We start from the raw sequence: 14579 nt of genomic DNA, 5'->3' as shown, positions 1-14579 counted from the left end.
AAGGAAAATTATCACTAAATAATTTCAATTTATATTGATAATGCTGAATATTACCTATGTAGCAGGTACTAATTTGAAGGTAATCTAGTGTCAGTGTAAATAAACGTACAGCATGTTTTGTACAGTTTGTAGAATTCAAGTCTGTTATTGTTCAGTGTAAGTTTAGATAGATGAACTGTATAATAGTTCCAAACACATAAATTAATAGTTACATGTTCAAAATCTAAAAAAAAATTTACAAGTAGAATAGAGAAAATGTCAAGTAAGTCAATGTAGAAGTGAAGATGATGAGCATATTCTACAATCTTGCACAATAAACCTGAATACGTCAATCAGTTTGAAACTTGGGTACTCTTCAATTTACTGTATACAGCATTATGCAGGAGATTATAGCAGACATGCAAAAATATCAACTAAGACAAAAAACTAAAAAATAAAGAATATGTCAAATGTTTTGATTTTTCAAACATGTCAGGCTAAATAGATGATAAAAGTTCTTAAAATATCATTTTCACAGATGAGATAATGTTTTATGCCAATTGTCTTATGAATATGTATAACTGCTCGATATTGGGTCAGAACAACCAAGTAAGTCAATGTTTTGTTTGAAAAGAAATAAGAATTTATACCTCAGGTTCTCTGAAAGCAAAATATTGGCATGGATTCTGTTAAGAAATGCTATTGGGTCAATTTTCTTTGTAGAGAAAACCATCATGACTAACAACCAGCTGTTTCAGCAAGTCATGATGTGTTTTAGCTGTTTGCTTTCCTACAATCTGATGAAGATTACCATCAGGTTGCAATAAAAAGATGGAGCACCGCCATACTTTAGGTTGGTGGGGGGGGGGGGGGGGTTTATAAATATGCTTAAGAAAAGTCTCCTAGTTGAAGTTAATTATAATGAAACTTCCCAATAACAAATTCCTCTTAACGCTGGATACTTTCAGATTCACTGGCAGTTTATAGTGGTATAAATGCCACAACATCAACGCCTAGACGTTGATGTTATGATTTCAACCAATTCATCATCCAGTGAGAACTGTCATCAGTTACTGTACAAATGTAAAATATACAATGAATATGAGTAATATTTTTGTTATGGTATAGTACTGTACTTTTTCTTGTAATACATCTCGTATACATGTTTACTATAAATTCAATTTTCTGTATTTTATAAAAACTGTTACAACCATAGTTACTGCAACTTAAAATATCTTAAAATTGTAATGCTTGATATTAAAAGAAAAAGTAGCAGTTATAAATGTCTATGAAATAGAAAAACTCGGTGTATGTGATATGGCAAAACGTTTTGATGTTGAGAAAACTCAGATAAACGATATCTTGAAAAGCAAACTTTATATCCTAGTCATGAACTGAAAACAATCAGTTAAGTAAATGTGCACATCTCCTAAAATGCCAGCCCTAGCAGTTGAAAATTTGACTTATGAGTGGTTTTGCAGGGCTCGTGCTAATAACATTTCAGTCTCTGGGACTTTGATACATGAGAAAACCTTAGAAATTGATAAGAACTTGGTTACAATGAGTTTAAAAGCATCGAGGGTTGGTTAGTTAATTCTGAATTAGACATAACGATTCATATAAAAAATTTTGTGGTGATGCTGGTGCTGTAGGTAACAATTTGGTGTCTGAGTGGAAAGAAAAATTAAATGAAATATGTGTGTGTTATAATGAAAGAAATATTTTTAATTGTGATGATACTAGTCTTTTTTCTGGGCTTTGCCCAGCAAAACAATGGGTTTGAAAGAAGAAAACGTACATGGGGAAGATATCAAAACCAAGAAATTGTTTCAGTAAGAAATTGTTTCATAAAAGTGGGTATTAAACCTCCACAAACTAATTTCAATTCCATCATTGAAAATCTTGATGAACCAAATGAAAATTCTGATGAACAGAGTGAATTATAGGAACTTATTGAACCATTTGGAAATTACAAAGGGTACCCAAACATTGACAACACAGAGGACATATCCACTGACATCAGTGATCTTGTTGCAGCCTCACACTTGACTACTTTCAAAACAAATGACAATGACTCAGACAATAATGATAATGATAATGGTCCCAAATTTACCATCACAAGTAAGGAAGCAAGAGAAGAGATAGAAAGTTAAAGCAATATTTTTTAAAAAAAGGATTACCAGGAAGCATTATTTTAACATCACAAGCACAGTCACTTGTTGAAAAAAATATGTACCAGGACTTAGTTAAAACTAAAATAGACAGCTATTTTAAACCATCTATGTATAAGTAAATTGAATATATTTTTTTTTATTTTTATGTTATTTTTTTATACATGTGTTTTGATTAATATTTTTGTAGGTTACATTGTTTTTATTCAATCTTAGTATAGAATACTAATTTTATTTTCTTATTTTATTGGTTGATTACAGTAATACAATATTATTTTTTGTATTCAAATATGAACAAAAAGGATAGTGTTTTATTTTCTGAAAAACAATAACAAAAAACTTGAATTTTAGAAAGCTGCTTTTTAATTAGCAACTATTTTTTTAATTTTTTTATTTTAATTTACATGAAATAAATACACAATACTGATGTTCTATTCAAAATAGTTTTCTTTCTGTACAGTAACTGAACATAATACTGTATTCACATTTTTCTGAATAGAGAATGCGTATAAATAATGGACAGATTGTTGTTCCAAAGCTGCGTCCAGTATTGGGAAGTTTTACTGTACAAATAATTTTCTACTAAACAAGAAAATGACAGCTAGAAATAATAGCAAAAAAAAAAAAATCAGCAAAACAATCATGAAGAAAACAATGGAAAGCATGGTAGTAGAAACAATGCTTTGATCATTTGGAAATGATCCATCAAATATGGATAAATCAGAATACTGTTTTGATGTCAACTGCACTACAAATGATACACATATAGAGACTTATTAAAAAAGGTACAAGATTTATATTTTTTTGATTTAAAAAAGTAAAAAAAAAATCCCTTTCCCTTAAATTAAAAACTTACTGAAATATCAAAAATGGTGTGATGCTTTTTATGAAACCGAGATAGAGTTGGGCAAAAATTTTGATGAAAATGAAATTATAAGAACTGAATAAATGGTTAGCCTTGATATTTACACTTATTTTGCACAACTATCATTCAAATAGATAACAAAAGTATTTTGTCTACAAGCAGAATGCCAAAAATTTACACCCAGTAGCTATATTATGTGATAGCATATTATGGTTACTGCCTCCCAATGAAACAGGAACTTTCATCTACTAACAGAAAGGTGGTTGCCAGAAATGACAGTTTAAACTTTTTTAAAGTATTATTTTCAGAAGAACATTCAAACATTCAAGAATAGATATTAAGAGAACGCTTTGTGCAAAAGAAAATCATTTAATGTATGGGAAATGATCCAAAAAGTAAATCCATATTATTGCATCATAGTGAGCATGTATTTCATGATATGCAATAATAATAATAATCATTGTTATTATGTAACCAAATGACTAAAAACAAAAAAAAAAAATTACTTATACTACCTGTTGTTATCTGTTTATCAGAAATGAAAAAGTAGTTTTGTCAAACTTTCACTTAATTTATGGAAAGCACAACAGAATAGATGAAATCTTCTCCAACAAATCAGAACTCTCTTGCTTGTTAATAATAATTTTCATTCTATCTAAAAACTTTTGTCAGAAGACAAAAAGTACTAATATAAACATATTTTATATATTTTACTTACATTGAGATATATGTCTGAAATTCATCTTCAGCTTTTCCCTGAAAGCATATTAAGAGAACATATCAATAGTAGTAAAGCACAACAAATTCATGTTGCTTAAAGTTGTAAACAAAAAAAGGTAATATCATTCTGCTAGGACAATTTAGTTATAGAGGAAGAAGAGGAAGTTGAGGAGGATGAAATGGGAGAAACAATACTGAGATCTGAATTTAAGAGAGCATTAAAAGATTTAAATGGCAGAAAGGCTCCTGGAATAGACGGAATACCTGTAGAATTACTGCGCAGTGCAGGTGAGGAAGCGATTGATAGATTATACAAACTGGTGTGCAATATTTATGAAAAAGGGGAATTTCCGTGAGACTTCAAAAAAAGTGTTATAGTAATGATACCAAAGAAAGCAGGGGCAGATAAATGTGAAGAATACAGAACAATTAGTTTAACTAGTCATGCATCAAAAATCTTAACTAGAATTCTATACAGAAGAATTGAGAGGAGAGTGGAGGAAGTGTTAGGAGAAGACCAATTTGGTTTCAGGAGAAGTATAGGGACAAGGGAAGCAATTTTAGGCCTCAGATTAATAGTAGAAGGAAGATTAAAGAAAAACAAACCAACATACTTGGCGTATAGACCTAGAAAAGGCATTCGATAACGTAGACTGGAATAAAATGTTCAGCATTTAAAAAAATTAGGGTTCAAATACAGAGATAGAAGAACAATTGCTAACATGTACAAGAACCAAACAGCAACAGTAACAATTGAAGAACATAAGAATGAAGCCGTAATAAGAAAGGGAGTCCGACAAGGATGTTCCCTATCTCTGTTACTTTTTAATCTTTACATGGAACTAGCAGTTAATGATGTTAAAGAACAATTTAGATTCAATTTTGCTACGATTTGCTGATGATATAGTAATTCTAGCCGAGAGTAAAAAGGATTTAGAAGAAACAATGAACGGCATAGATGAAGTCCTACGCAAGAACTATCGCATGAAAATAAACAAGAACAAAACAAAAGTAATGAAATGTAGTAGAAATAACAAAGATGGACCACTGAATGTGAAAATAGGAGGAGAAAAGATTATGGAGGTAGAAGAATTTTGTTATTTGGGAAGTAGAATTACTAAAGATGGACGAAGAAGGAGCGATATAAAATGCCGAATAGCACAAGCTAAACGAGCCTTCAGTAAGAAATATAATTTGTTTACATCAAAAATTAATTTAAATGTCAGGAAAAGATTTTTGAAAGTGTATGTTTGGAGTGTCGCTTTATATGGAAGTGAAACTTGGACAATCGGAGTATCTGAGAAGAAAAGATTAGAAGCTTTTGAAATGTGGTGCTATAGGAGAATGTTAAAAATCAGATGGGTGGATAAAGTGACAAATGAAGAGGTATTGGGGCAAATAGATGAAGAAAGAAGCATTTGGAAAAATATAGTTAAAAGAAGAGACAGACTTATAGGCCACATACTAAGGCATCCTGGAATAGTTGCTTTAATATTGGAAGGACAGGTAGAAGGGAAAAATTGTGTAGGCAGGCCACGTTTGGAATATGTAAAACAAATTGTTAGGGATGTAGAATGTAGAGGGTATACTGAAATGAAACGACTAGCACTAGATAGGGAATCTTGGAGAGGTGCATCAAACCAGTCAAATGACTGAAGACAAAAAAAAAGGACAATTTAGCAATCTCTGAATCATTGAATAATACATGAAAATGGATATGCATGAATGCTTTTAATGTGCATGATATAAGGATGCACAAGCAGATATACATAAGGAAGACTGTAATCAGAATTAAAAAAAATTGGTTATAAATAAAAAACATTTTGTAATGCTACACGATTACTAAATTTAGACCTAACTATTTCGATACGCAAAGCAAAATAATTATAAACTGTCTGATGAAGGAAGATCAGACACAATAGCCTTCAATTAGTTCAATACAGTCACAGCTTATATGAAGACTTAAAAACAGATTAAACTGCTTCATAATTATTAAATATCAGATTATTTTAAATACTCAATATAAAACTATTCATAATATATATTTATACTCAATATTTAAGATGTTCTTAAACCTATATACACAACAAACTATTAAATATTTTAAAAAGGAAAACTACTATTTTACAGACAGTTTTTATAAACTATTCAGCGAGAAATTTCTTATTGAACTCGTATAGTAATAGTAAGGATATGTATATACAATATAATATTCTTTCAGCCTCCACAAAGCACAGAATTAGAGAACCACTCTTACCTTTAATTTTTTACTCATCAAAACACTTTCGAGCCTAAGCCAATCCTCAGTGATATTTTTTTATAAATTTTTAAACTGGACTATAAAAAGTTTAACCTCAATAAATTAATAATTAAATTAAATTAATATATATTTCAACAATGATTTATTGTTATTTTCAAATGTAAGGCCATGTGTAATAAGAATAACATTGTGAAAGGAGTGGAGAACTACAAAATCAGAAAACTGACTTCATATGGTACGTAGTTATGTGGTTATGCCTGGCTAATAGGAAGCAGATAAAGGCCTACATAGAGAAGTTTAACTGTAATTCATTTTTCAATCCATTCAAAAACTTCTAATTGGAATGTAGTCATATATTATACAACATGTTTGTAAACAAAACTATTTTACTAGCTACCACTACTGCTATTTCTACATAAGACAATAATTTTCTTTTTCATCATCCTGTGAAAAAGGGCAAGGATATCTCACTTTGGAGTACTTGAATTACAGAACAACATAAAAATTAAATGGGAACTAGTTAGTTTTTAAAAAAACAGGGCATTATATATTTTGACAAAATATATATGAGGGGGGTACCAAAAAAAGAGAATTTGTTTTTTATTTAAGAAAACATCAATCCCCTTAAAAATACTGTCTATTAGAGGATATGCACTTGTCCCAATGGTTTTCCTAATGTTCAAAACATTTTTTTATATTCTTCTGAATAATGCTGTTGAGTGTCTCCAGCAATTTTTTCCCTTAACCTTTTCTAGGTCCTGAGAATGCTTTCTCTTTAGGTTTTTCTTCATTCTTGGGAATAAGAGAAAAAAAAACACAGGGAGCTAGGTGGGGTGTGAAAGGAGGATGGGAAACCATTATCATACCATTTTTCATCAAAAACTGGTTGATTGAAGGTCAACCAGTTTGTTTCAATCAACCTGTCCATACAATACTGTGTATTATGTGGTCAGTTGCATTGTCATGATGAAGCAGCCAGTCCTCCAACCCCCACAATTTCAGGTTGTTTTTTCTCACTATCTCATGTAATCATTTTAGCTCTTGCAGATAGTAATTTTGGTTCATTGTGGTACCCTGAGGAACAAATTTAACATGAATGATTCCTTTCATGTCAAAAAACAAACTTTCATGAACATCACATCTGATTTCACTTGCTGTGCTTTTTTGGTCTGGGCGATGAAACTGTTTTCCATTGAATTGACTAATGTTTTTTTTTCAGAGTTGTAGCCATAACACCAAGATTCATCCCCTGTTATGACTTTTGACAAAAAATTCAGGTAGGTTTGTGTCTGTTCTTTCAATTCCTGACACACTCTCAGATGGTTTGCCCTCTGGTCATTGGAAAGCAGTCATGGAACATTCTTTGCTGTGACACACCTCATGTTCAAACCTTCAGTTAGGATTCTTTGGCATGAACTCCAGGAAATTCCAGTTATTTCCTTCAGTTTGTTGATTTTTCTGCGACAATCAAACATGATAGCATTGCACATTTTTTCTGTGGATCATACACGTGTATGATCCATTGTTGTAAAATCAAAGATCCAAGTTCTGCCTCAGTCATTCAACTATAGTAGCTCGAGAAGAACATGATGAGCCCCATGAACAGTGATGAGCATTGAAACTGCCGATCATTAGACAGGGAATAGGAATCTGTGAAAATAAATTTGATGTTTTCTCACTGAAATCAGAATTTGGGAGTATTAATGTTGAACGGCAACAGTCTACAGGAAAGGAAATTGTTCTTACCACTGTTATATATATAGAGTACTGTTTTACATTCACAAATGTAAAGTATACAGTTCATACTGAGAAGAAATAAATCAAATATATCATAAACTTAATCATATAAGTAAAGAATACATATTTAAAAGAAATTATAAAAGCAGATATTTATAGTAAAATTTAAAAACTAGTTTTCATAACTGCAGTAATCAAAATAATAAGTTTTATTAGAACATTTTTTGTAAATTTATATCTTTAGAATAGAGGACAGATTTGCCAACTAGTGATCAAATTTTATGAAAAAATATGCACTATATCTAATCCTAGAGTAAAAAAATATTCAAAACTTACCTTAAATAAATAATTATCTATAAAATAACAAGGCATGTGTTGATTTTTTGTGAGTTCAATCTGAAGTTTTTTTGCCAAAGCTTGACCCTGTTCTGATGAATTGAACTGACTGCATATTCTGTCAGCTCTTTGTTGACTTTTTATGTCATTGTTTATTACCAGTTGTGATACAAGGAATTCTGATAAATTGTATGATGTAGGGCAGACGAGACCGACACTGTTGAATTCATAAATAATGATATATAGAATAAATCGTGTTATTCAATCAGTGAATACACCTAAAGTGTAAACTGCAAGGAAAGTGTTCTTGCTTTATTAATTCAATCTTTTTCCCAATGAATAACATGTTTTTACATATACCTTCAGTATGAGTTCTTTAACAAATAACTCGCAACTGTTGTACAATGACAATTTAAAATTACATTCTAAATTTAAAATATTTAAAAACTTTGTCAAAATTTATTTTATTTTTTTAAAAATGCCACATCATAATTACTGTATTCATGAAATTTTTAATAATGTATTTATGAAAGAATTTGAAGATGACTGAAAATGTGTTATTCATTTATAAAATAAACAATTAATAAGGTAAGAATATTTTTCTTGCATTTTATTGCTTAGGTGGATCTGTTGATCTGAACTATGTTATTAAATAAAATGTAACAGCACACATAATAAATGATTTAAAAACATCACATAAAATACGTCATAGTCAAAATATATATGTTCAGAATTTATGTATACTTGATACAGTTATTTGAGTACTGAGATATATAGGTCATACATTTGGTACAAAAGTTTGGAACCATTGTTCATCATATAAACATTCACCATTTACATTATTGTCTGTCTACAATCAAAATATGTCAAATAACTCGTTTTATAAAATAAAACTCATAATTTTATGCCAAATTACAGTGGAAAACTTTTTTAAAGTTTTATGTATTTAATAGTAAATAAATTAACTGAAAAAAATAAATGAATAAATATTAATACATTTTTTTGTAAGATGCCTATAGCACGCACATTTACTCTTTCTTTTAAAATTCACAGTTACTTAAAAACCAGCACAAATGTAATTATTAGTTTGTAGAATAATTTTAACAAAGTACTATGTTTGTGCAAACTAATAATTACATTTGTGCAGGTAACAGGGACAGAATTTGTTTATTATCAAGCATGAATTCAATTACTACAGAAATGATCTGAAAAAATTAATTTATTGTTTTAGAGCTTACTTAGTGATATAGGCAAACTAGAAATCACTTCTCCCATCTAACCTTCCCTAATTTCATCCCTTTTTAAAACCCTTCTACAAAATATAATAAACAACATGAAAGTAACCACACTTAGGGTCAAACCTAATGCTAATGTACGTAAAGTTTAATTCTGACTCAGTTGTGAGTCATAATTATTTACATTTATTAAAGCACTATAAACAATTACTGGTCTTCCATTAATAATTACAATTCTGTAAATATTTAACAAATTAACTGGGTTCAAATCCTGTGTCTGTGGCACAGTTTTAACAGGAGTAATATGTTTTTAACATTTTTATTTATTTTAAGACATTTTAAAAAAAAAATACTTAACAATAAAAGCTCTAGCTTTTTTATTGATAATTTTTCTGTTTATTGTCACTGTTATAATTCTATTTTATTTATTTTAATATTTAATTTAATAAAAATTAAATATAATTTTATAATATGTAATTATATTATTAATGAAATTAAAACCAAATGAAGTAATGTATACAAAGTAATTAACTGAAAATAACACCAAAAAATATTAATTCAATTTTCATAAAAAAAAAAAAAAAAAAAAAATGTAAATGGAAACCAAATATTATGGAAGTTAATAATTCTTTTTTATTACATTAGTCAAAAGAATCTAGTCTTTTTAGTGATGCTGTAAAAGGGAAAGATGGGGAATAAATCTATGACTATTTACACAACTAAATCTGTCCTTTTGTGTTTTGATTCTAGCCTAACATCAATAACATATATCTCATTCAAGAGTTATAAGAAATTAAAACCCTGATTTTTTTTGTATACCTGGTACCTTTTTTTTTTGTTTAGCCTTCGGAACGACCGTAAGGTATACTTCAGAGGATGAATGAGTATGATATATATATATATATGAGTACAACCTCCTCTATGAATCATGAGACCTTGCCGTTGGTGAGGGGGCTTGAGTGCTCAGGGATACAGAGTAGCTGGACCGAAGGTGCAACCATATCGGAGAGGTATCTGTTGAGAGCCAGACTAAGGAATGATTCCTGAAAGAGGGCAGCAGCTCTTTCAGTAGTTGTTAGGGGCGTGAGTCAGGACGACTTAAACGGCCGTATCAACATCACTCAGTCCTCTGAGTACTGCGCAGCTGAAAGCAATGGAAAACTACAGCTGCTTTTTTTCCAAGAAAATGTGGCTCTCTGCATTTTCACATAGCAATAATGGAGGCGCCTTCCTTGGTAAAATATTCCGGAGGTAAAATAGTCCCCCGTTCGGATCTCCGGGTGGGGACTACTAAGGAAGGGGTCACCAGAAAATTAAAAAATAACATTCTACGAGTCGGAGCGTGGAATGTTAGAAGCTTGAAAAAGGTTGGTAGGCTAGAGCATTTAAAAAGGGAAATGGGTAGGACAAATGTGGATATAGTAGTTATTAGTGAGGTTCGGTGGGAAGAGGAAGGCGACTTTTGGTCAGGTGATTTTAGAGTAATTAACTCAGCGTCAAATAATGGGCAGGCAGGAGTAGGTTTCGTGATGAACAAGAAGATAGGGAGGAGAGTGGAGTATTTCAAAACGCATAGCGATAGAATCATTGTAATAAGGATAAAATCAAAACCTAAACCGACAACGATTGTTAACGTCTATATGCCTACAAGCGCCCATGATGATGATGAGGTAGAGTGTGTATACGAAGAGATTGATGAAGCAATTAAACACGTAAAAGGAGATGAAAATTTAATAATAATTGGAGATTGGAATGCAAGCATTGGAAAAGGCAAGGAAGGAAATATAGTGGGTGAATACGGGCTGGGCAAAAGGAATGAAAGAGGGGACCGACTTATAGAGTTTTGCACGAAGTATAATTTAGTAATTGCCAACACCCAATTTAAAAATCATAACAGAAGAATATACACTTGGAAAAAGCCAGGCGATACTGCAAGGTATCAGATAGATTATATCATGGTTAAGCAAAGATTTAGAAATCAACTCGTTGACTGCAAAACTTACCCTGGAGCAGACATTGATAGCGACCATAATTTGGTGATAATGAAATGTAGATTGGGGTTTAAAAACCTGAAAAAAAGGTGTCAGATGAATCGGTGGAATTTAGAGAAGCTTGAGGAAGAGGAGGTAAAGAAGATTTTTGAGGAGGACATCGCAAGAGGTCTGAGTAAAAAAGATAAGGTAGAAAATGTAGAAGAAGAATGGGAGAATGTTAAAAAGGAAATTCTTAAATCAGCAGAAGCAAACTTAGGCGGAATAAAGAGAACCGGTAGAAAACCTTGGGTTTCAGACGATATATTGCAGCTGATGGATGAACGTAGAAAATATAAGAATGCTAGTGATGAAGAAAGTAAAAGGAACTATCGGAAATTAAGAAATGCTATAAACAGGAAGTGCAAACTGGTGAAAGAAGAGTGGATTAAAGAGAAGTGTTCAGAAGTGGAAAGAGAAATGAACATTGGTAAAATAGACGGAGCATACAGGAAAGTTAAGGAAAATTTTGGGGTACATAAATTAAAATCTAATAATGTGTTAAACAAAGATGGTACACCAATATATAATACGAAAGGTAAAGTCGATAGATGGGTGGAATATATTGAAGAGTTATACGGAGGAAATGAATTAGAAAATGGTGTTACAGAGGAAGAAGAGGAAGTTGAGGAGGATGAAATGGGAGAAACAATACTGAGATCTGAATTTAAGAGAGCATTAAAAGATTTAAATGGCAGAAAGGCTCCTGGAATAGACGGAATACCTGTAGAATTACTGCGCAGTGCAGGTAAGGAAGCGATTGATAGATTATACAAACTGGTGTGTAATATTTATGAAAATGGGGAATTTCCATCAGACTTCAAAAAAAGTGTTATAGTAATGATACCAAAGAAAGCAGGGGCAGATAAATGTGAAGAATACAGAACAATTAGTTTAACTAGTCATGCATCAAAAATCTTAACTAGAATTTTATACAGAAGAATTGAGAGGAGAGTGGAAGAAGTGTTAGGAGAAGACCAATTTGGTTTCAGGAAAAGTATAGGGACAAGGGAAGCAATTTTAGGCCTCAGATTAATAGTAGAAGGAAGATTAAAGAAAAACAAACCAACATACTTGGCGTTTATAGACCTAGAAAAGGCTTTCGATAACGTAGACTGGAATAAAATGTTCAGCATTTTAAAAAAATTAGGGTTCAAATACAGAGATAGAAGAACAATTGCTAACATGTACAGGAACCAAACAGCAACAATAACAATTGAAGAACATAAGAAAGAAGCCGTAATAAGAAAGGGAGTCCGACAAGGATGTTCCCTATCTTCGTTACTTTTTAATCTTTACATGGAACTAGCAGTTAATGATGTTAAAGAACAATTTAGATTCGGAGTAACAGTACAAGGTGAAAAGATAAAGATGCTACGATTTGCTGATGATATAGTAATTCTAGCCGAGAGTAAAAAGGATTTAGAAGAAACAATGAACGGCATAGATGAAGTCCTACGCAAGAACTATCGCATGAAAATAAACAAGAACAAAACAAAAGTAATGAAATGTAGTAGAAAAAACAAAGATGGACCGCTGAATGTGAAAATAGGAGGAGAAAAGATTAAGGAGGTAGAAGAATTTTGTTATTTGGGAAGTAAAATTACTAAAGATGGACGAAGCAGGAGCGATATAAAATGCCGAATAGCACAAGCTAAACGAGCCTTCAGTAAGAAATATAATTTGTTTACATCAAAAATTAATTTAAATGTCAGGAAAAGATTTTTGAAAGTGTATGTTTGGAGTGTCGCTTTATATGGAAGTGAAACTTGGACAATCGGAGTATCTGAGAAGAAAAGATTAGAAGCTTTTGAAATGTGGTGCTATAGGAGAATGTTAAAAATCAGATGGGTGGATAAAGTGACAAATGAAGAGGTATTGCGGCAAATAGATGAAGAAAGAAGCATTTGGAAAAATATAGTTAAAAGAAGAGACAGACTTATAGGCCACATACTAAGGCATCCTGGAATAGTCGCTTTAATATTGGAAGGACAGGTAGAAGGGAAAAATTGTGTAGGCAGGCCACGTTTGGAGTATGTAAAACAAATTGTTGGGGATGTAGGATGTAGAGGGTATACTGAAATGAAACGACTAGCACTAGATAGGGAATCTTGGAGAGCTGCATCAAACCAGTCAAATGACTGAAGACAAAAAAAAAAAAAAAAAAAAAAAAATGAGTACAAATAAAGTGCAGTCTTGTACAGTCTCAGGTTGACCATTCCTGAGATGTGTGGCATACCTAGTACTATGCAGGTTCATATTAAAATTTTAATACACTAACCTACAAAAAAGAAACATTTTAATTTCAGCTCCGATATGGATGTTAATTCCATATTTAAAAAAAAATTATATCTTATAAAAAAATGACAACTTATATTCATTCCAGAGCTTAGATTAGAATGTTCAAACTTTCTATGTTGGTTTATTAAAAAGTAGATTATAATATATAAGAAAAGTAAAAAAAATTGAATAATTAGAGAATAACTTAAATGAAATAAATTAACAAAATGAAAGAATGATTGCACTGGGGAACAAAAAAGGATTTTTTTTTGTCTCAGGAAGAAAAATATGTGATTCTGATAGTACTTTTTCTGCAGTTTTTACATAGTTGATGCTTGTCAAAGATTAAAAAACTCAGCTGACACGCAGAGTGGGGATGGTTGTGTACCAGCAACTGGCTTCTTGCTATGTTGGCATACTCTGTTCCTCATTGTACCATTAGCAGTGCCAACACTACTTCAGACATCTCAAGTAGAGTTACAGAGCATCTATGCATTTACACTTTCTACACTTCGATAAGTATTATACAATTTTAACTATGATTTTAACTCTTCATCTAATGTCACATGTTCTGGAAGCTTTGGTATGGGCAATTCTTTGCAGTGTGAAACTGGGTCTCATTGTAGATTGGAAGTTAGGATACACCACTGTATGTTTTGATTTTGATGTAATCCCTTTTTTGTTTGTTAAGCAGAAATAACAGTCAGAAGAGTGATCTTTGGGTTCCCTCCAAATTATAGGGATAGCAAATGGCATGTGGCATGTGCCATTTTTCCATGCAGTGAAAAGCCTAGAACACAATAAACAACAGATATGTGGGACCCTAGCCCTTGTTTGGTCCCCGACTTTACACCCAAAATAAAGTTCATAACACTTTTTTACTAATGAAGTAAGGTTTCACCTACGGGACCTGAGTGTCACCTCACTACATACATAACAAAAATTGTTAGCACGATTTAAACAGAT

The 14579-nt window shown here is 31.5% G+C and overlaps 1 protein-coding gene across 2 annotated transcripts in view; it reads right to left on the bottom strand.

The window, feature by feature from the left end:
• The window catches only part of LOC142327626 (protein scarlet-like), a 104106-nt gene that overhangs the window by 31163 nt on the left and 58364 nt on the right, over positions 1-14579 (bottom strand). For both annotated transcript variants that reach the window (XM_075370834.1, XM_075370841.1), the window contains exons 8-9: positions 8069-8285; positions 3734-3771 (exon numbers count right to left, since the gene is read on the bottom strand). In XM_075370834.1, the coding sequence (XP_075226949.1) occupies positions 3734-3771; positions 8069-8285 (255 nt within the window). The remainder of the gene's footprint in view (positions 1-3733; positions 3772-8068; positions 8286-14579) is intronic.

The sequence above is a fragment of the Lycorma delicatula genome, chromosome 1 (assembly GCF_047948215.1).
Source record: "Lycorma delicatula isolate Av1 chromosome 1, ASM4794821v1, whole genome shotgun sequence".
NCBI classification, from domain to species: domain Eukaryota; kingdom Metazoa; phylum Arthropoda; class Insecta; order Hemiptera; family Fulgoridae; genus Lycorma; species Lycorma delicatula.
The sequence above is the reverse complement of the archived record's forward strand: the minus strand, read 5'-3'. Positions and strand labels throughout refer to the sequence as shown.